This window comes from Camelus ferus, chromosome X (genome assembly GCF_009834535.1).
Source record: "Camelus ferus isolate YT-003-E chromosome X, BCGSAC_Cfer_1.0, whole genome shotgun sequence".
NCBI classification, from domain to species: Eukaryota; Metazoa; Chordata; class Mammalia; order Artiodactyla; family Camelidae; genus Camelus; species Camelus ferus.
In genome coordinates, this window is record NC_045732.1 from 32,800,970 (window position 1) to 32,825,495 (window position 24,526).

The 24,526-nt window shown below is 34.1% G+C and overlaps 1 protein-coding gene across 1 annotated transcript in view; it reads left to right on the forward strand.

Annotated features, from left to right (window-relative positions):
• Positions 1-24,526, forward strand: part of CFAP47 (cilia and flagella associated protein 47) — a 359,639-nt gene that overhangs the window by 131,136 nt on the left and 203,977 nt on the right. Inside the window, exons 28-32 of the mRNA XM_032474648.1 lie at positions 2,347-2,472; positions 3,630-3,858; positions 10,219-10,440; positions 20,902-20,983; positions 21,891-22,019. Coding sequence (XP_032330539.1) covers positions 2,347-2,472; positions 3,630-3,858; positions 10,219-10,440; positions 20,902-20,983; positions 21,891-22,019 — 788 coding nt within the window. The remainder of the gene's footprint in view (positions 1-2,346; positions 2,473-3,629; positions 3,859-10,218; positions 10,441-20,901; positions 20,984-21,890; positions 22,020-24,526) is intronic.

The following is a 24,526-nucleotide window of genomic DNA, read 5'->3' on the forward strand; positions in this document are numbered from 1 at the left end:
TATCCCCTTGTTGGATGGGCTTGTTCCCAAATTTAAGCCATGCATGTCTCCTTTATCAATCAGATAAACCACTCGATTTCCTAGGGAGAGGGTGAAAACTAGCAAAGGAAACCAGGCTGTTAGATCCACTAAACTGCTGTCACTGCACTGCTGAACAGCAATTTACACCGTTGACCGCCCCACCGCCCCTTCCCTTCAAACTCTCTCTGGGCTTCCCCATACCATGCTTCCCCAGGTCTCTTCTCACCTCTTTGATTGTTCCTTTTCAGCACATGTAGGTGACAAATTTTACTTACATTCTCAAAATTTTAAACATTTTTCTGATGAATCTTGATGTTATATTTTTATATCCCTCTAATATTTTGGGGGGTAGATTATAACACAACATAATAGAGCAGAGGATAAAGAGTCACAGAACCTGGGCAGAAGTTCTATTTTGTGTTCTAACCTCACCATTTTGTCATATGCTTTTATCTTTAATTCTCAGATCCTCAAACCTCAGTTATTAAACAAAATGTGCATGGCAGGAGAGTAGCAAGAATTATTATCATCATCATCATCATCATCATCATTTCATTATTATTGCTATTATAGCTTATTATTGTTACTTTACCACTCTTTTACATTTTTTATAATACTCCTCCCAAATAATGAGGAATTACTGTACAAAATATTGCTATATCTTTAAAAGGAAAAAAATGAGTAGTGTTTGTGTTTGTATGATGATCGTTTAAAGTAATGCATCCATTTGGGTAATTTATATTACTGTAGAAAGACATCATGATTCTTAAATATTCTATAATATCTTTAGAAACATGTATAATAACTATTTATAATATGTATTTAGTGCCTCCCAGGCATATGGTGCTCCGTTGAGGACTTTATATTTCTTATTTCACTTAGTCCTCAACAACTCTGGTTCAATACTCTTACTAATCTCACTTTACAGATTAAGAAACTAAGTCATGGAGAGGTTGAGCACATTGCACCCAGGGAATTCTAACCAAATTTGTAAGACAACAGAGCCTACAGACTTAGCTACTGCGCTCTAGAGTATATGTTCAGTAAAAGTGAAATCTTAAAACGTACTAAATATATCCAAAAGTAAGGAATTATGATTAACTGGTTATAGTTAATATGCTAAATAAAAACTATCATATAAATCACTGATTTTAGTTGAAGGAAACAGATGTGGGTTTGTACCTCACTAGGAACTTTTTGTCATTTGATGGTGAGTTGAGAAGACACTGCCAAATGAAGTATCATTCTGTCAACAACAAATCATTCTGTCATTGAATTTCCTAAGGCTCACTTCTGTGAAGTCTAGAGTGGCTTAGCATTCTGAAGATATGCACACCTGCTGGGTAAAAGTTCCCTGGCAAATTCTGAATGGCTTTGTATTGAAACAGTGGAAGAAACTTAGTATATTCCAGTTTATTTATATGTGTTATTGCCTATAAAGTAATCCTCACAACAAACACATGAGCTGAGAACCTTTGGTTTCATTTTACAAATAAAAACACATGTTTCAGAGAACTTGTATAACAGAACTATGGTTTAACAACTTTCAAATGAGATCTTTTTAACTGCACAGACTGTGCTTCTCTGACAATTAGATTATGAATGTGTGTGTGTATACACACATATATGTACACACATACCTGGACAGGTAGGCAGGTATGTAGGTAGATAGATAAATAGGTAGATAGGTAGGTAGGTAGATACCTGGCTTTGAGTGACATGTACTGCCTTTTCTTGGTCAGCATTGCCTTCAGTTGGGTTTGGATTACCATAGTGGCAAATTCTACTATATGCACAGCAACTATAACTAGAATAGAGGTCAAAAGTTGTACAAAACAGTATCAGCTTATAACCAAGAAGTGACTTCATTTCAGAAAATTAACTAAGAAAGCTAGGAAGAAATTTCTTGTGTTAGTGACACTCTTCTTATATTTGATTGTGAACACTGTATATAGCAATCCCAAAAATTTGGGTGTAGAAACATTGAAAAGTTTTTACATATTCTTGTTTATGCTAAAGTAGAGCATTGTTCATTGTTCATATACCATAATTATTGTCTTATTTATAAAATTAATTCAATTCAGAAAACCATATCACTATTTTCTTTCTTATTTGACATCTTATTTCATGTGTAATGGGCATTGAGACTTTTTCCATTTACTTTGTACTGTATATGTATATACATGTGTGTATGTATATATATTTAATTCATATATATGAATATAATTTATATAATTATATATATATAAAATTCAACTTCAGTAATTTGATGGTGAATTTACAAATGCTTGTTTGACCTACTCTGATCCAATATGTCATTTGTAGATAAGGATGCCAGTTCTGTGAAGACTGAAGGCAAAGTTCTGCTTCCCAGCCGACAGGCTCGATTACCCTCTCCTGCTCCTAGTAAATTTAGTGATGCTGGGACTGCAAAAGGAAGATTATTTGTTGGTATGTGGCAAATATGTAGTGTACCATTTAGACCCAATCCTTAACATGATCTGTTTAATATTATTTAATTCAAAACTTAGACTTTTTCAGGTAATAAAAAAATCTATGAAGAAAATTTGTCATTAGTTTTGAGTGGGTCATCTGCTTTGGGAGGTCTCGCCAATGATTTAGAGCAGAAATTCTCTATTGTTTTTGGTTCGTGGTGTACTTAGTACCTTAGTACTTTTCCCTTAGGCCAAAAAATGTACCAGGCAGTTCCATTTATTAAATTGATTGGTAGAAAAACCCAAGAGTATTAGTTCATATGTTATCCAACAGATGCTGTAGTGATACTTAACTAAAATGTTAAATATCCAGCAAAACCCCTATAAATTTGTTATGCCCCTCTATACAGTTACCCTTGGTACATAGTTTGAGAACTGCTGAACTAGGGGTTGGTCTCCTAATTATTTAGCTGGATCCAATGTTGCCTATCTTAGAAAGAGATACAAACAGATAAATATGTGAATTTGATATTATAATTAGCAATTAACTATTCAAATATTCTTTTATCTGAATTTGGATAATATTGAACATTTTCAGTTTTTATTGAATGGACTAAACCAAATTAAATATTGTGAGGTTTTGAAATGAGTTTGTGCTTGTACCATTACACAGGCAGATATTTTTGAAAAAATATGATAAAATCATTTTGCATTCTTGAAAATTTCTCTGACTCGAAAATGTTTTGTTTTATTGAAGTGCTTCACTTAGATAGAAAGTCATTTTGCATTTAAAACCAGTATTTTGTTTTTATTAGTTTTTCAGCTAAGGTTTAATTCTGTCTAAAGAGTAAAACTGAAGAATTGTCAAAATATTTACATACATAATAAAAGGTTCCATTTGAGGGAATGTTTTCACATATCATTATGGCAAGAGAAAATTTAATGCTTTTCTTTATTGAAATTTATCTCTTTTTAAAGTATTTCTGTTGGGCATTTGAAAATAAATCTGTTTTCTTTATTTTGAGATATAATAAATTGACTCATAATTTCTTTGAAAGTACAGAATAATTTGCAGAATAAACTCTATTTGTCTACATACAGATAGCATTAGCTGACAGACTGTTTTACTGTATGGTCAAGTAACCCTTCTTTATAAACAAATGTGAATTTTAGGAATGGAAATAATACCTGAAAGATTGGAGTCAGGCAGAAGTAAAATGTCAAGGAGAGGCAACAGATCTGTGGAAAAGGAGGCGAAAAACGAGCAATTCTTTTTTCTTGAAGAAGGAACAAAAACATACAGCTTCTTTCAGAAGGTTGTAGATGCAGCTCAGACCTGGTTCAGTCTCTTTGGCTGGCCTGAAGGACCCCATTCTCTGTCTATTCCAGAGACTATAAGAAGGTAACAGCTATATGTTTATCTGAATCCCTTACTTTGTCTCATATAATAAGATAGCTATTTATTGGGGTTGTATGAAGTGAAACAACATTAAATCATTTATTCTAAACTGATGAATTATGAGGAGGCTGTTAAAGCAAAAAGATGCAAATAAAAATTCTTTAGTATGCATATACTTTTTTCTTCTAAACATCCTATGATTTTAGGCAAGCACTGAAAGCCTTTGAACCTCAGTTTCTTCAACTGCAGAATGTCAGTAGATGAACTATGAGTAGGAAGAGCCCTTTAAAACTTGAAAAACTTGGGGACTCCACATTTCTATATAAATGAGATTCAATCTAGAGTATAGTCATGTAGACAGATAGCAAGTGATGTTAGTGAGGAAGACAGACAATTTTTTTGACACTATCTCCTCTTTGACAATACATTTACCTCTTTCGTGTGTTTTATTACTCAGCATATCTAAAATAGTTATAACTGCATTGGTTATATCCAGTCACTTAATTCCCTTGTTAATTTTAATAGAAATGTAGGCACTTCCCTTGTTATAATATTGCTAGTGTAGTGGTTCTTAGAGCTTTCCTACCTCCTTTTTCATCCCTGCGGTAACTTGCTAGCACCATAGGGGAGAGTACTAATCTATGTAACTAGAAGGGCTGTATGAGAATTTTTGCATCTCTACCCAGGAGTGAGTTCGGTTACACTAAGTCTATAGTTTTCCCTTAAGTTTTCTTTTTCAGTTTTTTAAATAATAGGTCAATATCAGCTTTAGAGATGGATTCACTAGTATTTCATCTTTCCCTATGCTGAGGGAAAATTAATGCAGCAGATAGACTGAATATTTACAGGCTCCATCATAAATCATCTGACTCCAGGGAATTTTTTAGAAAAGTTATTATCTTACAACTTTTCAGTTTTTGGCTTTGGTGTTCTACTGAAAATTTTATCTATTTTGAGTAAATTTTAATGATTTATTTTCATTTTCAGGTAAATCGTTGATGGGACATTTAAAATTTATCTAACAGTTGCAACTAGTGGTATTATGGTTTATATGTTTATAGTCTCTTCCTAACTTATAATTTTATTTTTTCTTGATTTAGATACACTTTTATGTCCCATATAATGAATAAGTTCTTGGATTCACTTATTCATTTCTGTGTTTTCTAAATTATTTAAAGCTGAGTTTTTTTCTTTGTGATTTACTTCTTCTTCAAACTTGAATGGCATGCTTATTTTCAGATCTATACATTTGTCTCTGTTCCACATTGGATGCATCCCAGAATTTTTTTCTATTAAGTGTTCTTATTTTTGTTGTTTTTTATAGAGCTTGTGATTTTCATTTTAATTTTCCATATTTTTTATAATGATTGCTAATTTGTTGTATAATATGTTATTGCATTCATGCATTATTATTTACTTGCCCACTCGCATGAATTGTTTGGCATTTACTTATGTTATTTTGTTGTATATTTTGTTAAAAACAATGCCAAGGTTGAACATATCTGTTTATAAATGGTAATAGACATTTCTGGATGTTATATAGGAAAGTTCACAGAGGTGGGCTCACTCAATCAAATAATATAAGCTTTTAAAAATCTTTTATATTTTTAGATGATTTTCTAGAAAGTTTCTGTTATATATCCCTACTAATATTCACACTGGCCTTCTGGTTGTTTCCTAATGGAGTTGAGAACTTCGCTATTTTAATAAATGGGAAACAGCCCATGCATACTACCTGGGGAAGGGCAGTTCTAAAGGAGTATGAGGCCTCTCTAGCCCTGGAAAGGAAGCTGCCCACAACCAAAAAAGTTTGAATAAGGAAACACTTTCTCCAAGTGACATTGTTATTTAGTGCTTATTTTTTGATTTGGAATCTTTGGATCATGGACTCTGAGGCTAAGAAGATACTTTCTCAGGAACATGTAATGTTGGCAATGCTTACAGCCCTTCTTCGATGTCTCCTACATTACCCTATCATCTAGAATCATTCATTGTTTCTGATGAGAAATCTATTGTCATATTTCATGAGTACCATGTTCATTCTCTCAAAATTATTTTATGGTTTCCATTTTTCTGCTAATCTTTTTATTCTGCAACTTAATGGCAATAAGTTCTGAGTGTGGGAACGTTTTATATCATTCAATCTGCTTTGCATTCAGTAGCCCTTTCACTTACAAAACTAATCTCTTAACTGTTTTTCCCTGCCTCCTTTTCTGCTATTTCCTTCCCTTTGTTGTCTCTATTTTCTCTATCCTCTCTTTCTTAATCTCCTTTTAGAATGATGGTGAACCTGCATGACTAATCCTTTGTATCACTTTCAATTAAGTCTTAATGTTTTTCATCTTTTTCTGTATTTTGCTTTCTTATACTTGTAGATCTCCTTCACTACTTCTTCAAGTCTTCTATAACATTTTAAAATTGATATTTATAGTTTTGTTTTCTAAGAACTCTCTGTCATTCTTTAATTCTTTATTCTTTGTCTCTCACCCTCTTTTCTTTACCTCTTTTCCTCCTTCCTTCTGTCTTTTTCTTTCATAATAGCATCCTATTTTTATGTTATGGATGCATGCCTTCTCAAATATCTCTTCCATATGTAGTATTTTTATTAATCATCATGATTACTACCCCCCAGTTCACTTCCTTCCTCTGCATCTGCCAATTCTCAATTTAGAGCCTGTCTTAAGTTCCTCTGAGAAAAAGGGCTTCCTTTTCCCTTGTAGCATACTGCTGTGCAGTCCATCATTGTAACTTATTCCTCAATACAGTTCTATCCATTCTCTGTCTTATAGTCTTGAAAGTTTCTGGTATACTAATGTTCCTTTTCCTGATTTCATTTTTGTTGTAGATTTATTCCCTACCAATTTCCACTCCCACGGTCATACATGAAAGTTCCAGTTGCTTTACATCCTAGGAAGTACTTAATATTGTCAGTCTTTTCAATATTAGCTCTTTCTGATGGTTGTTATTTGAATTGAAATCTTACTGTTGATATTAAGAAAATTTTTACATGTACTTGGTCATTTGAAAATGCTGCATCATAAAGAGTCTGTTCATGATTTTTTCCCATTAAAATAAATTGTATTCTTTTTTTCTTATTTATTTGTTGGAACTTTATGGATTTTGTATGTACGTTTATTGTTGGTTATATGTATTGTGAATATCTTTTCCCCAATTTTAATGTACTCTAATTTTTGAATACTTACCTTAATAGTTACTGCTTTTGTCTGGTCTTTAAGAAATCTTTCTTTCCCTGATACATGAAGATATCCTCCTAGCAGCTTTGTTACTTTGTCTTTCATGTTTGATATTTGGGCCTCCTGGCATTTACTTTTACGTATGTTGTGAGATAAAGGTCAAGGTATATTTTATTTTTCCCTTTTTCTTAAAATATGAATATATGATTGACTCAGTACCACTTATGGAAAAGACCATCCTTCCTACTCCCTTTCTACTGTACAATGCCTCCTTTCTTATAAGTTAAGTATTCATATAGTTGTAAATCTGTGTAGTATATTCCTTTGATTAATTTATATACTTATGCATCAATATCAAATCATCTAAAATTCTATTACTTTATAGTTTTTGATATCCAGTAGTGTAAGTACTCAAAGTTTATTGTTCTTCAGTATCTTCTTAGCTACTTATGCCATTTGCATTTCTATATAAATATTAGAATCAATTATAAGTATCTGCCCCAAAAAAGGCACCTTGCCATTATTTTTATTGTGATCGAACTTTGTCTATGAATACATTTAGAAAGAAATGACATCTTTGCACTATCACCTTAATCAGAAAACAAAGCTTTTATCTTCCTTTATTTAGCTCCTTTAGAATTTATTGTAGTGATGATTTATAGTTTTCAGTTGCAGTTCTTGCACATATTTTGGTAGATTTATCCTTGGTTATTTATTATGTTTTGGAAGTTATGTTAAATGACATTTTTTTCTTATTATGTTTGATTTTTCTATATGCTACGTATAAATAATGTTGATTATCATATACTGACATTTATTCAGTAGTCTTGTTAAGGCAACTTACTAATTCTTTGTCTGTAGTTTTTTTTTTTTTTTATTCTCTGAAACGTATCTGCAAATGATCACTTTTTTTTTCTTTTTCACTTCTTACATCTTTGATTTCTCTTCCTTGAGTTAATACGTTGGCTCCAGTCTCCAGTTACATAATGAATGGTAGGCATCTTCCTCTTAATCTCAATTTTAGGAAGAAAACCTTTCAACATTTATCATTAAGTATGAGGTTCACTCTCTGCTTTTTATAGAAACCTTTCATCAGTTTATGAAGTTTATTTATAGTAGTTAAGAGTTTTCATAATGAAAAGATTTAATTTTTAAACTATAAATTTTGTCTAAATTTGGCTGTATATTAATTGCATATTTTTATATATAATATATTATTTTCATTCCATTCTTTTTTTTTTTCTAATTTCCAATGTGATTTATAAAAATTGTCTAGAAGCTTATGTTTGGTGATTTTGCTGTTGGTATTCAGCATAATTTCATTGAGGTCAGAGACCATCCCCTTTGAAATTTTTGAACATTTGTTTATTAGCCAGCATTTAGTTTTTATAGAAATTTCAACTTGAAAATATTGTGTATTTTATAGTTATTGAAAGCTGTTTTCCGTCTACACACATGGTACAAGTTTACTTATTATATTCTTTAAATAATACATATGCTTACTGATTTTTAAATTATCAATTATTAGGATAAATTGTTAAAGTCTTTATTTGTATTTGTATATTTGGTTACTTTTTAAAAATTCAGTCCTTTTGCTTTACGTATTTTGAAGCTGTTACCAAGTACGTTGAAATATGCAATTATAATACCTTCATGGTGTATTGCAACTTTTATGCCCATGGAATGTCTGTCTTTATACTTAGTAACGGTTTGTGCCTTAAATTCCTTTTGTCCATCTATATTGCAGTATGGATACTTTCCAATGATCTGTATTTCAGCGCTTAGTTTGCTCTTCACTTAATCTGCTGGTAAACTCATCCATTGCTCTCTTAATTTTACTTACTGGATTTATTTGTAAATTTTCCATTTAATCATTTTTATATAATGTATAGTTCTCCATTTAGTCATTTTTATATAATTATAGGTGGACGTTCTAAACATAGTACCTACACTGAATTTAAAAATCTGTGTTTTAAAACTGTATCTGGGACCCCTGTGTGTCTGTTTATATTGTTTATTATTTTTTCCCATTTACACTCATTTTGTTGCTTTTTTTTCCTTTTTATTTAGTGATAGGTTATGTTTTCATTCTGTTTAGGCCATTTATCTTTTTCATAATTTTTGTAGAAATATTTTAAGGCCTATGATGGTGCTGATTTTCTTCATGAAATATTTCTTTGATCTGTTGGTAACTTCAGGATATACTAGGTTTACTATATACATTACTTCTCTGGAGACTGAGAAAAGAAAGGTCAAGTAACTTCCATAAAGTCACAGAGTAAATGGCAGAGCCAGAATTTGAGGACTAATAGTCAAACCCTTACTTTTACTCTCTCTTGTGTATGCTATACAGACCTTAAACTGGAGAACTGCTATTCAGAATGGCTCCTTGGGCACTTCTTATTTGTCAGTCTAAGCTAGTGACATTTGTCACTCGGCTAGCAAATAAATATGCAATGTAGTATTAGATATTTGATAAACTGTCAGCATCAAGAATTGGTTGGAATTTTTTTACTCCATTTAATAATTAGCATGTGTCACAAGTTGGTCTGGGAGGTTTCATGAAATAGAGATTGCATTGTCTTATTTAAAGAACAGAAAAATATGTGGAAACAATAGATCTTTGGACTTTGTCTTTAAAATGATAATCCCCACTCATGTAGCCAGCGTACAGGATATGCCCTTCTAAGTATTTAAATATAAATATTGAGAAAATGTGTGTAAATTTGTCTTTGTATATATATGTGTGATGAATGTTTGAAATTTGTCTTGCAAACAATTATAGGTATGATTATTTTTAATCTATAGTGTACAGAATTGAGTGCAATGAGTTGAGATAACTTGTTACACTCACGTAGCTGGTAGGGTCCAGAATTTAACCCTTATACTGTTTTTCTGAAGGACTTAACATTTTCTTATCACAATCCAATTTTTTAGACTTGACAATTGCAACATTAGATAATGATGTGTGCTTAAACAATTTATTGGAAAGCTCTCAGGTTATTAAAAAAATCTAATTTTTATTTACAAATGGTAGATAAATGAAGTAAATTTTGTCATTTCTTATTTGATTTTAAATAGAATTTTATTTAGTCATTGAGAATGGGTTTTTTTTTCTCTGTAACAAACATTTTGAGGTGTTTTTAATTTTAAACTTGTTCTCCCACAGGGATGTGTATAAAATACAATTCAAGTCATCAGCCATATCACCCCAAAAATTTTCCAGACAGAATGACTTTTCCAGATATAATAAGACCATTTATGATGTGATGCTCCACTTAAGTGGAAAAATGCTACCTGGAATTAGTTCAAGTCAGTCTTTACCTGTGAATTATCCTGAAAGAGTGATTCAACTTCATTTGCAACATTCTTTACTTCTTGACTTTCTCAAGTAAGGGCATGAATGTGCTAATTTTAAAATGTAATTGTGGTATGGATAGATAGATAAGTAGATAGGTGGATGGGTAGATAGACTTTGGTATTATTTGTCTTTTTATAAAATGTTTACTAAGTTCCTACTACATACATAACCCTGTAATATGTACCTTAGAAAAATAATAGAAAATAAACACTTCATGACCTATTGAATTTATAATCTAAAGCAATGATTAATGTATCCATATCATTGGGATGGTGTGTTCAACAGGTTACCAGCCCTTCCTCACAGAATTTATGATGGTAATTTGCATTTGTAACAAATTTCAAGTGATCCAGGTACTTCTGGTCCATGACCTCATTTTGAGAATCCTGATGTAAGGGAAATATATAAAACCATTGAAAAAAAGGGAATGAAATCAATAAATTTATTCCTCAGATTACTGTTAGTATAATCTCAAGTTATGGATACTTTGAACTTTTAGTCTGCATGTTAAAGTCTTCTAATATTCAAATAATAGGCAATGAAATTTTCCATAAATGTTGATAGAAAGTATAAGAAGAATACTTGTCATCATTAATGTCTGTGTTCCTCAGCAGAGATTAAATGGTAAGTGGCCAAAAAATGGAAACGCAATGTTCATTAAAAACCTCAGGGGAGTGTTGGTGGATTTATAACACTTCTGCTTACATTTGCGGTATCCCTGTCCACTAGAGTCTCTACATCCATAGACAGTGTTATTACCCCACCTTCCATGCTCCTGTACCACTAAAATAACACTTGTTACTTGTCCTTATTTGTATAATATGGTTAATATATTTTAAAATATAGCCCTGTGTTTTTATTTGTTACTTCTTTGTATTTTGAATCTACTGCATAGTTGGCCAGAGATGTTCACCTACTTTGGCAGGGATGGGGATTGAGGGTAATAGGAGGACACTTACAGCAGGAATGCAAATGGAAGATTTGATGTTCATTTTTTAAAAATTTCCAGATCAGAATTTTTCAGTCCCTAGCAATCCTATGGTCTTAAAAATTAGACACGGTATGGAACAAAATGTATTTTCTTCATGTCTTTTGTTCTCACTATTATGTCAGTAGCCAAAACTGGCTGGACTTGAAAGAGATCTAGGAGTTTCAAAGTCACTGAAGGTGACTGAGTTAAGACCCAGGCAAAATGTTATGGAAGCTGACTAAATTAGAGGGACCCCACTGAACAGGCAGAACAGTAGGAGTGGCTGGCTCTGAAGCCACAATATTAATGAAAAATATATGAGGACTGGAGAGTGGCTGAGTCAGTTATAAAAGACCTTCTTGGTCCTGGGTGAGGCTAAGAGGAGAGACACAGGATCCCCATCTCAGGTGTCAGCAGCAAATGGCCACATGTGAACTAGGCTCCAGGCAGAGAGGGGCATTGTCAAAGAGCCTGAGGATCCAGAAAGGTAGTCACAGATGTTTATATAGATGTTAGAGTCCCTCTCCCCTACCTCATGAACACCCACTGTAGGGCTGATCCCTTTTCTCAGAGGTCTTACACAATCTGGAGATCTCTCCTTTATAAAATAATGTCAAGTTAAAGAAACACAAAGTACAGAGACTCATGAAAGTTAGAAGACCTGAAGTTGAAGCTTTATTTACTAGACAACAAGTCTACCTCTTCCGAGATGCCATCTTGTTGGGGAATGGGGAGGTCTGAAATTTTGACTGTTTATCCCATAGAACAGTTACTGTGAAGAGACTTTTCAGGTTAGAAGAGGCTTAGATATGTGAAGATTCAGGTCTACATTTCCTCTATTCCTCTACACCCAATTTGGATGGGAGAATGAGAAAGATTCTATCAGTTAAGGAAAATAGCACAGCTGTGTATAACTGTAAATTATTATTTTTTATTGAAGTACAGTCAATTTACTATGTGTTAATTTCTGGCGTACATCATAGTGATTCAGTTATGTGTATGCATATATGTGTGTGTGTGTATATATATATTTCATTATAGGCTATTATGAGGTATTTAATATAGTTCCCTGTACTATACAGTAGGACCTTGTTCTTTATTTTATATGTAGTAGTTAGTATTGGCAAATCCCGAATTCCCAATTTATCTCTCCTTCCTTCCCCCCTCCCTGGAACTATAAGTTTGTTTTCTATGTGAGTCTGTTTTTGTTTTGTAAATAGACTCATTTGTGTCATTTTTACAGATTACACATATAAACACCACTAACTTATTCATGGGTCTGTGTGCCCCACTAATTTGTAAGCATGCCAAAGACAGGAATCACATATCATTCATCCAGCATGTCTAACACTCACAGTCATTGATAACAGAATGGGGCCCATGTTCATTAAATATTTAATTATTAACATTGTCTCTCACAGAGCTTTGCTTTTTGAGCTTACGTGGTAAATGGAATAAAACTTTGAAATTGGATCTCAGGGCAGTTATAAAAGAGTAAGCAAACATTTGTGAAATATAAAAATTAGGGGTAAAAGAAGAAGAGGTAAAGGATTTGCATCCTAGGAGAGGTATAACCAGTGAGAGAGGGTCAAGTTGGAGAAAGATGGGGTATATATTATGAATGCTATACATTGATCATTATTTACAATATTAAACTATGAAGTCCTAAAAATAACTTCAAGGCATTTATTCCATAATACCTATATTAGTTTGCTAGAGCGACCATAATGAAATACCTCAGACTGGAAGCCTTAAACAACAGAAATGTATTCTCACAGTTCTGGAGGCCGGAAGTGCAAGATCAAGGTGTCTGCAGATTGGGTCTCTTCTGAGGCCTCTGGCTTGGCTTGCAGGTTGCCACCTTCTTTCTGTTTCCTCATATGGTCTTCCCCTGTGTGCACACCCCTCTGGTGTGTCTTGGTGAATCCAAATTCCATGGTTTTATAAGGACACCATTCAGATTGGATTAGGGCTCATTCTAAGAGCCTCATTTAACCTTAATCACCTCTTTAAAGGCCTTAATTCCAAATACAGTCACATTCTGAAATACTGGGAGTTAGGGTTTAACATAAGACTTTTAGAGGCATGTAGTTCAGCCCATAACAATACCATATGTCTTTTCTTATTAAAAATATTATGTGGTTGGGTGTTATAGTTTACAATAAATTTTATATTGCTATATTTGAAATAATACGCTTAATGTTTCCTGTCTTTTGTGCCTGTTATGGACTGAATTGTGTGTCCCCAAAATTCACTGGTTGAAGCCCTAACCGCCATTGCAACTGTATTTGTAGGTAGGACCTTTAGGATATAATTATGGTTAATGATGCTATAAAGAGGGGACCCTAAGCTGTCTTCCTAAGAAGACACCAGAACCCAAATTGGCTGGCACCTTGCTCGTTCTGTGACTTCCAGCCTCCAGAACTGTCAGGAAATGAATGTGTGTAAGCCACCCAGCTTGTGGTTTTCTGTTATGACAGTCTGAGCAAACTAATGCAGTGCCTAACTTCCTTCAATATAATTTCACTTGTTTATACGCAATAATCATTTTTATGATATAATTATTTTTCATTGAAAAGATACTTTCTTGATTTATAATTCCAATAATGTAAAACTCAGAACAGAAGCAAAATGCAAATATCATATACCCTGCATTGAAACTGTGAAGTAGGCTATCACATAAAATAGAACTACTGTAACTCTTACTTTCTAATTGCATTAATTTTTAAATAAATTATTCATACATCAAAATAAATACACTTAGAAAAACCAACTCACTTCCCTTTATAAGTAAATTTAATGCCATTTGTGATTTCACTTCTTTTATCTTTAAAAGCTTTATATCCTTCTTACTTTTGCATGACCATTATGGTATCTTATTTAATGGTGTTGCATCTGAGAATGGAAATATCTCAAAGCAACAGCATAAGAAGTGATTCTGAAACAGTGCACTGAATGGTTTAAAAGAGCATGACTTTTGAATGAGACAAAAGCAGGCTTAAATTCTAGCTCTTTTGTACTTCTGTGACTTTGCACAAATTACTTAACTATTTAAGCTCCAATTTCAGTATCTGTAAAATTGAGAATGATAATTCTTAAATTTATTTGGTTGGTAAAAGTGTTAGAAATAATAAAATGTGTATTACATAACACATAGTAGAATATTATTAACTTAAATGCAGTAAATCATGATCTATGGCTTTCATACGCCAGAATGTTTTCTTAAATTATTTTTAATATGGTAACCATTAGTGACATACTGAAAACTGACTCTTGTGATACTATTTCAGGAAACAGAATATTTTAAAAATCTGTTCTTCTATTAGAAATAAATGTTTTGTTGTCATAAGTGTGTCTTTATTAGATAAAATGGGAACTTTAAAGTTTTTCTGGGTTTTTTTTAATATTTTTTATTGATTTATAATCATTTTACAATGTTGTGTCAAATTCCAGTGTAGAGCGCAATTTTTCAATTATACATGAACATATATATATTCATTGTCACATTTTTTTCTCTGTGAGTTACCATAAGATCTTGTGTATATTTCCCTGTGCTATACAGTATAATCTTGTTTATCTGTTCTACAATTTTGAAATCCTGTCTATCCCTTCCCACTCTCCACCCCCTTAGCAACCACAAGTTTGTATTCTATGTCTATGAGTCCGTTTCTGTTTTGTATTTATGCTTTGTTTGTTTGTTTTTGTTTTGTTTTGTTTTTTAGATTCCACATACGAGTGATCTCATATGGTATTTTTCTTTCTCTTTCTGGCTTGCTTCGCTTAGAATGACATTCTCCAGGAGCATCCATGTTGCTGCAAATGGCATTATGTTGTTGGTTTTTATGGCTGAGTAGTATTCCATTGTATAAATATACCACCACTTCTTTATCCAGTCACCTGTTGATGGACATTTAGGCTGTTTCCATGTCTTGGCTATTGTAAATAATGCTGCTATGAACATTGGGGTGCAGGTGTCATCCTGAAGTAGGGCTTCTTCTGGATATATGCCCAGGAGTGGGATTCCTGGGTCATATGGTAAGTCTATTCCTAGTCTTTTGAGGAATCTCCATACTGTTTTCCACAGTGGCCACACCAACCTGTATTCCCACCAGCAGTGAAGTAGGGTTCCCTTTCCTCCACAGCCTCTCCAGCATTTGTCATTTGTGGGTTTCTGAATGATGGCCATTCTGACTGGTGTGAGGTGATACCTCATTGTAGTTTTGATTTGCATTTCTCTGATAATAGTGATATTGAGCATTTTTTCATGTGCCTATTGATCATTTGTATGTCTTCCTTGGAGAATTGCTTGTTTAGGTCTTCTGTCCATTTTTGGATTGGGTTGTTTATTTTTTTCTTATTAAGTTGTGTGAGCTGCTTATATATTCTGGAAATCAAGCCTTTGTCGGTTTCCTTTGCAAAAATTTTCTCCCATTCCGTAGGTTGTCTTCTTGTTTTACTTACGGTTTCCTTTGCTGTGCAGAAGCTTATAAGTTTCATTAGGTCCCATTTGTTTATTCTTGCTTTTATTTCTATTGCTTGAGTAGACTGTTCTAGGAGAACATTTTTGAGATGTATGTGAGATAATGTTTTGCCTTTATTTTCCTCTAGGAGGTTTATTGTATCTTGTCTTATGTTTAAGTCTTTAATCCATTTGGAGTTGATTTTTGTATATGGTGTAAGGGAGTGTTCTAGCTTCATTGTTTTACATGCTGCTGTCCAGTTTTCCCAACACCATTTGCTGAAGAGACTGTCTTTATTCCATTGTATATTCTTGCCTCCTTTGTTGAAGATTAGTTGACCAAAAGTTTGTGGGTTCATTTCTGGGCTCTCTATTCTATTCCATTGGTCTATATGTCTGTTTTTATACCAATTCCATGCTGTCTTGATGACTGTAGCTCTATAGTATTGTCTGAAGTCTGGGAGAGTTATTCCTCCAGCCTCTTTCTTTCTCTTCAGTAATGCTTTGGCAATTCTAGGTATTTGATGGTTCCATATAAATTTTATTATGATTTGTTCTAGTTCTGTGAAATATGTCCTGGGTAATTTGATAGGGATTGCATTAAATCTGTAGATTGCCTTGGGCAGTGTGACCATTTTAATAATATTGATTCTTCCAATCCAAGAGCATGGGATACCTTTCCACTTTTTAAAGTCTTCTTTAATTTCCTTCATCAATGGTTTATAGTTTTCTGTGTATAATTCTTTCACCTCCTTGGTTAGATTTATTCCTAGGTGTTTTATTACTTTGGTTGCTGTTTTAAAGGGGATTGTTTCTTTACTTTCTTTTTCTGTTGATTCATGTCAGTGTAAAGAAACACAACTGATTTTTGTACGTTAATCTTGTAACCTGCTACCTTGCTGAATTCTTCGATCAGCTCTAGTAGTTTTTGTGTGGACCTTTTAGGGTTTTCTATATATAGTAACATGTCGTCAGCATATAGTGACACTTTTACCTCTTCTTTTCCAATTTGGATCCCTTTTATTTCTCTCTCTTGCCTGATTGTTGTGGCTAGGACTTACAAGACTGTGTTGAATAGGAGTGGTGATAGTGGGCATCCTTGTCTTGTCCCAGATTTTAGTGCGAACCATTTGAGTTTTTCACCGTTGAGTACTATGCTGGCTGTAGGCTTGTCATGTATAGCTTTTATTAGAGAACTTTAAATTTTTATGACTTTAAATTGAAAGCATGTGACTTAATTTTACTACCTCCTAATCTTGGTCCTTGATGATTGATTCAGTAAATTAAATGCTGTAATTCTATAAGGTAAAAATTATAATGCCATTCTTAACTTTAGAAAGTTAGTTATCCTCTTGAAATCTTATGGAATATTAACTGTGAACAAAAGAAGGAGGTTTGGATACATAAATAAATTCTTACCATTTGTGCATTATAAAAATCAAACACTTTTCTGATAGCATCATTAAACTCTGTGGTACTTATGAGCATTGTGTTATTCTTGTAACATTATTGTTGGCACAGCTCCCAGTACTGTTAGCATTAATGTGGTGGTTTCTGTTTTGACATTTTAGGGTATGAGGATGCAGGTATGGAAGAATGATTTTGGTATTAAAGCCAAGCTATTCAAATTTATTGTTCTTTTATCAGCAAATACATGCCTATCAGGATATGTTGGCTGTGATAAAATTCCTCAACGTTTAGAAAGTGACAGTATGGTTAATAAATTGGGTCATTAATCCAGGACATGTGCGTATGTTTTATAATGGAAATAAATGTATTAAAGTTCAATATAACCATAAATGTTATTAGCTTCCCCACTTACATTTGATGTCAGTGAGTGAGGACTTTTCATAAGTAAAATTATATCTGTTTTATGGAGTAAATGAGAAACTATAATTTTGCAGATTAAGTTTAGAATTTAATAACTCATTTAATTGTGTTTTCTTCTACTCAGTGTAAACTTGGAAGAAGATTCAAATAGAACACCTAGCATGTAAAATGTAATCAAATCAATTACCAGAATTAACTCTGTAAATTTACTGACCAGACATAAAATCTATTGATAAAACGTAACTGAAAATAGTGTCTTATGAATTGATAAAGTTAGGCCTTGAAGTATAGGCAACATGAAAAGAATGAAGCAAGTCTCATGTAAAGGGAGGAAAAATAATTATCCCTTTACCCGTCTAGGTTCTTGGCTGAAACCCAACCCACTTATAATAAAAGATTAACAGGAAAAAACAATCCAGTTTTAATTCCATATGTAAGTACCATTGTCCCACAAAGTTATGAGACTCAAAATGTAGCCATAAGATTGAGGTTTATATGCCATCCTGACCTAAGGTGGATAGATGTCAAGGGCTTCAAAGGGCTAGGGGGTGGAATTTACTGCAAGGTAAGAGGAGGCAATGTTTGGTAAAGAAAGGTTGCCCTGTCATGCAGATAAGTCTCTTAGGTGAAAAAGTTCTCTCTGATAATAGCTCTCTACCTGGTACAGGCCCCTTTTCTCATGGAAGTTTCCTTTAGAAATGTAGTTTTCCCTTACAAAAGAGCTACTTCTGTTTTCAGAGCTTCTCTTGTGTCTACCTTTTCTCAAAATAATTGGTAACCCCAAGAGGCATATTTAAGGGTGGTATATTCTGCTACCCCTCACTTCATAACAACATGTGTAAAGTACTTTTAAAGAGTAAAATTCCCCTGAGTAAATTTTGATCGCATTGGCTTTATCCGGCAATTCATGAATCAGGCAGAGTTCAGTCTAGCAGACAGAAAGGCACTCTGAAGTGCTATACAAGGCAAGAGATTTTCATTGGCAGAAGGGGGCAGGAATAGGAAATTGAACTGAGGCAGTGATGGGGAGCAGAATATGCCATTCCAAAATGTGCTGCTTTGGCATGGGGATTGTTTTGAGCTGAAGTCAGCTGAGATCCAGCAGACTCAGGAAAAGCTTTTACCTCTCCCATAACTGCCTAAAAGAATTTAGACGAGAAGTATGTACCAGGAAGAGAGCTATTACCAGAGAGAACTTTACATCAGAAAGATTTATCTGCATGGCATGGCAAATGTTCATTTACCAAACATTTACTCCTCTCATCCTGTGAATTGTCTCCTTACCTTTTGAAGTTCCAGACTTCTACACCCTTCTTCTTAGCTCAGGATGGCATATAAGCCTCTACTAACTGACTGTCTTTGAGTCTTTGTCTTTGTAGGGCTCCTGTAGGTACATAATTAAATTAATTTTTCTCCTGTTACTCTCTGTTATGTCACTATGATGATTAGACCAGCCAAGGAACCTAGAAGAGAAGAAAGGAAACATTTTCTGCCCCTACAGCAAAAGAGGGGGATTGGTTATTCTAAGGTTACTTTCTTTCAGGAGATGGCAGGGGTCTATCAGGCAAATTACCTAACTAATGATGATCTGGAGACTCCTGATTAACCGGTTTAAGATTCCATTTCTGGGAGAGCCAAAACTGTAATTAAGTCTCGATTTGGCAGCATGGGTCTTAGCATAATCAGCTCCATTTTGGGCCTGTTGTCTTTCATAATGCAAAAATGCGTTCTTCATCTTCAGTATGCTACTGAGAGCCTGCTCTCTGCCGAACACTGTGGAATACTCAAATGAATACCATGTGGGATCCCTCCTCAGGAAACTCTCAGTTAAATGGTCTTCTGATAGTTTTTCTTAGGCTCTCACTTGCATTTGATAGAAGTGACTTTCCTCCTAAGATCCTGTTCTTGGCTTTGTATGCAAGGAAGTATGCCAATTTCTTCCTTTGTCCCTGAGATGTCTGTCTTTGTTTTACCTCTAGGATTTCAAGTTAATGGGGCATCATCTCATTGAATTCTTACATAGACTTTAGTCTGGCTATTCCTGCTAAGGAATGGTTTTCCATTAAAATTAGATTTTATTTAAACCTATAGTAATTCCAGGATAATGAAGATTCAGAGGAATAATGTTGATGCAGATGGGAAATGGGTCAAAATCAAAGAGAAAGAATGATGTTTTACTTGCAAATAAAGGAACTTTATGTGTGTAGTAGGATCTCTTCCACTAGCTTTGACTGGCCCAGAGCCACAGCAAGCTTAACAACCCCAGAATCATAGCCTCTGCTTACATTCCCAAAAGGGTGCCCGTCCTCTTTTCATTCATCTTTGTTATCTTCGAGGTTTAAGCTTTCAGAATTATCTTTCTGCTCCTGCCCCACTCCCACTTCTCAATAGTTACAGGACTGCACACTGCTGAGGGTGTTTACAGAGTTGAATTCTAGATGTGGCATTCTGTGTTACATGCTTATGGCGAGTGGCGTTCTTTGCTCACTAAATGAGTTAAACTGAAACACCCAAATCCCTACTAAGAAACATTCCAGCGAAAATTATATTAGATGTCCATAAAGTGGAGTGATGGACATATGTATGAGAAGACTTTGGACAAAAATATTTTAAGAAATATGACACTGCAAAAAATAAAATCTAAAATGATAAATTACATATATGCTTTTAAATGTATAAAATAACATAAACAGATATTTGCTGCTTCAGATACTACAAGTTTATATAATCAAAGAGGCCAGAATTTTTGGATATTCTCTGGAAAATTAGGTGATAGATTATGTTACATTGGGGTTTTCTATATTCAGGTATATGTGGTGATAGGCATTCAATGAACATTGGGTGACTAATGAGCTATCTATTTGATGTTTTATTATATTCAAACTTCTTCCAGGTATTTTTCAATTTTATAATGTTGTAACAGCAATAAAATGGTTAGTGTCTTGACAATAGGGGCCAAGTCATGTAATTCTATGTCCCATTCAGGGTAGATATGCATCATCATAGGTAGTTAGTAAGTTCTTTCTCATTATTCTCCAAAGGAAATATAATGTATACATTTAATTATTAAGGGAAGTTTTTTAATTAATTATATAAATTTAAATTTGAAAATGCAAATTCAATTCATAAACTATATGACATTTAAATATTTTCATTAAAGTTCAAATGCAAGTGATCTATGGATTATGATTATTTTGCTATAAAAATTTAGATTTTTCTTTTTTGATTTTAGTGCTCAAGGAGCGTGTGTTTCTCATATACTACCAGAATTTCTGCTTGAACTGGAAGATTATAAGAAGTGGATTGAAATTACAGTAAGAGAATATAATTTCTAGGAACAGTCTGCACAGTTATTACTGAATTTACTGGTTTGCAGCCTTTGTTGGAAGATTTTATTTTAGAATCCTTGATTTTTTAGTTTATGAAATATCCTAAGGATTATACCTCTAGACAGCGTGTATGTGTATGTGTGTGTGTGTATTTGGCTAAAAATCTCTGTGGCATTCCTATATAGAAACGATTGCATGACTTTATTAAATACATAGATAATTGCTTCTTTTAAGAGATACAGAAATGAAGAATGGTGTGTGCCTATATAAATTTTTTTGTTAAAATAGATTTTTAGAATGTATATCTTCCAAAGAAAATAACGATTTAATATCCCCACATTTGCCACTTCCTTTTGTCAGTTTCAGAGGAGAATAGGGAGAAATTAAACAAGATATTCATATGTTTTTTAGTAGTATACAATTCATTTTATGGAAAGCTATTGAGAAGGGGGATTATCTTGAGAAGGCTGCAGACTTTGAGGCAACTCTCCTTTAGTTGTGGTGCTATTGCTACAGTCACCCTGTGACATTAGCAGGAGAGCCAGGGATCTATTCTTTGGCACTCTGCTGAGTTTCTGGAGCTTAATACGAAGAGTGTGGCTCTTTTGGGGGTTCAGAATTTAGAATAATTTTCCATCTTGTTCTGTCAGAGTGAGCTAGTAGGTGCATTGAATGAATAAATCTAGACCTCAAATAGGGGCTGTGTGTTCTAGAAAGTTACCTGTGTTGATAATTTGGTATTGGCATGTGGAGAATTAGAGATCTTGATGAATGGAATAAAAGGAAATGTAAAGATTTTATAAAAAGGAAAAAAAATCATATGCTAATTGAAACTTTGGACTTACATTTGCTTTGCATTTTAATTAATGTTGTATTATTTTATTTCTTAAAGTCTTCCACTAATACCTCGCCCAAGTTTACCAGTATACCTAAGGAAAAGAGTACTATTATTATAGATATGACTAAGTTTGAAGCCTGGAGTAAACGGTCATGGACAGATGTATTCCTTCAGATATACAAGGTAACTTTTCCACTCCTGTTCATTGCTGGAGTTTTTGATTGGTTTACATGAATAGTGTGTTAGTTAAGGTATAGGTAATGCTGCTGTAAAAAATTAAAAAAACACAGTGTCCTAAATAAGATAGAATTATTCTTTTTCTTTCTCATGGAATTGTAGAGAAGTAAGTGGTTTAGAAATAGTGGGTGTCTCCTCCAGCCTCAGTACTGTGCTTTCATCTCTGGGTCAGTTTCTCAGAAGAAAAGGAGCAGATAAAAGAGTAGAGGACAAGTAAATATCTTTTGAGGATGTCTTCTGAAAAATGCATCATTTCCATTTCACAGTCCATGACACAGAATTCAGTCACTTGACCATACCTAGCTTCAGTGGCGGTTGAGACATGTAGCCTCTGAAACTGGTAGGTACAAGCATGTTCTGGTACCTAAAAGAAAGGATTATTGAATAGGTGTTGGTGAAAATTATAGTCTCTACCTCTAATGCATGGTAGACTCTTGCTATAAAGTTATTCTGGAGAGATATTAACTAGGAATCATACAACTGTAGATGAGACCATGTAGTGATGAGATTCTTCAATTTGCTTCATGTTAAGTTGCCTGTGTGGGTAAATTAACATAACATCATTGGTGCCTTCACACCCTGTATCTTAATTGCTTAAGCAAGAGCTGGTTTCAATCATGGAAATCATAAGCTAGATTTCCAAATAAGGCCCTGTAGACCTTGCCCACTAAGACCAATGGAGGCTTTTGCTCTGTCCTCTTAGGTTGCAGCCACAGATAGTGTGAGCTGTAGGGCAGGGATTTAAAAGGAGAAAGAAGTCAGATGGAAGCAGCAATTAGCTGTTGAAAGGAAAGGACAAAATGAAAAACTAAGTAGTGAGTAGTATATGTAAGACTGTTGCCACACAATGCTTTTTAAATGTGATCTTGTTTAATCTTCACAATCAGTAATCCCCAGTTTAGAAATAAGGATGCAGTGGTTTGCAAGCATACACACTTTCTTCCAAGGCCACCTGATTCGGTGATATAAAATCATCTCATGTAGGTAAAGCTTATTTCCTCATTATTCTCTGCTCAGGCCCAGGAGCCCAAGTTTCTAGGTCCCTATTAGACCCTCTCCCAGTCTAAATCCATCAACGCATCCAGCCACCTAAGCCTACCCTCTGGAGAGTTCCTTCTGATACCTGACTCCTAATTATTCCTCCTTTCTACCTTTTCTTCCCCCATCAATCTGTCCTGTCTTTCTTGCTGGGTATCAAGAGGAGAAATCTTGTGATTTCTTGAGTAATTCCTAGAAGAATGTATGAGAGTATTTGTGACTCTTGACCAAACTTAGATTTGGGAAAAGATAATTTTCTTCTTTTCTTTCTTAACTGCATGCTGTGTCATGTATAATTTTGTCTACTGATAAAGAGGAGCAACTCCAAAACAGAAGAGCTGCAAATGTCCTGGTTTATGGACAAGCTAGTCCTAATCTTGGTTTGGAGGCTTCATTCACTCACACATTCCTTTATTCCTACGTGCATGCTTTCATGTATATGTCTAGTTCATTTCACTCATCTTCCCCAACCTGTAGGTCTATGAATTTAGATACAAAGTGTCGCTTATAAATTCAGAGTTTAATAGCATGTCAGCTACATAGTAGGTGCTCAACAAATACTTGTTGAATGAATTTATTGATCAGCTGTTACAGTCCAGGTACTATTCTAGGCTCTGGGGGTATAAAAGTAAATTGATATAGTCTGTTGCCTCAAAGATTTTGTATCCTGGAGTATGTAAGCAACTAAATATATATAATTACAAAGAAGCATGACAAATGCTATGACAGGGTAAAGCCCAAAGAACTAAGGGTAAGTGCACATAGAGAGGAACCTAACTTTCCTGTGCCTTGGAGCAGATTTCTAGGAAGAAGGTGAATTTAAACTGAGCCCTGAGCAATGAGAGGGATTTTGCCAGGCAAGGGAGGACATCTGTTAGAGAGAGAAAAAGAGAGTACAATTTGTGTGACAGAGGTGGTGGATGAGTTTTTCTGAGGAGTTGGGCAGTAACATTTTTCAAGACAGTGAATTCAATGTGGAAATGACTGAGGTTAGACAGAGCATTGTACATTCTGAGGAATAAACACAGTGTGGCTGGGGATAAGAGGAGTAGACTATGAGCCCAGGTAGAAATTAGATCGTGGTTGACTTTATAAGCCAAACCAAGGAATCTGGACTTGATGGATTTTAGCACAAGGTCAGTACAGAAGTCTTTAAGGGTTTTAAACATAAGGTTGATATGATCAGCTTTGCATTGTAGAGAAATCACTCTGGTACGGTGTGGAAATTGTTGGGGGATATATTTAAGTGTCTGGTGTTAGGAATGCTCATGGTAGTAGGAAAGATGAGAAAGGGGCAGCTTTCATATATATTAGGAGTAGAACTCAGTAAGACTTGGTGAATGACTAGGTCTTGTGGGAGTGAAGGAGACAGAGAAGTTAAGGATCATAGTGGGTTTCCTGCTTGGGTGACTGAG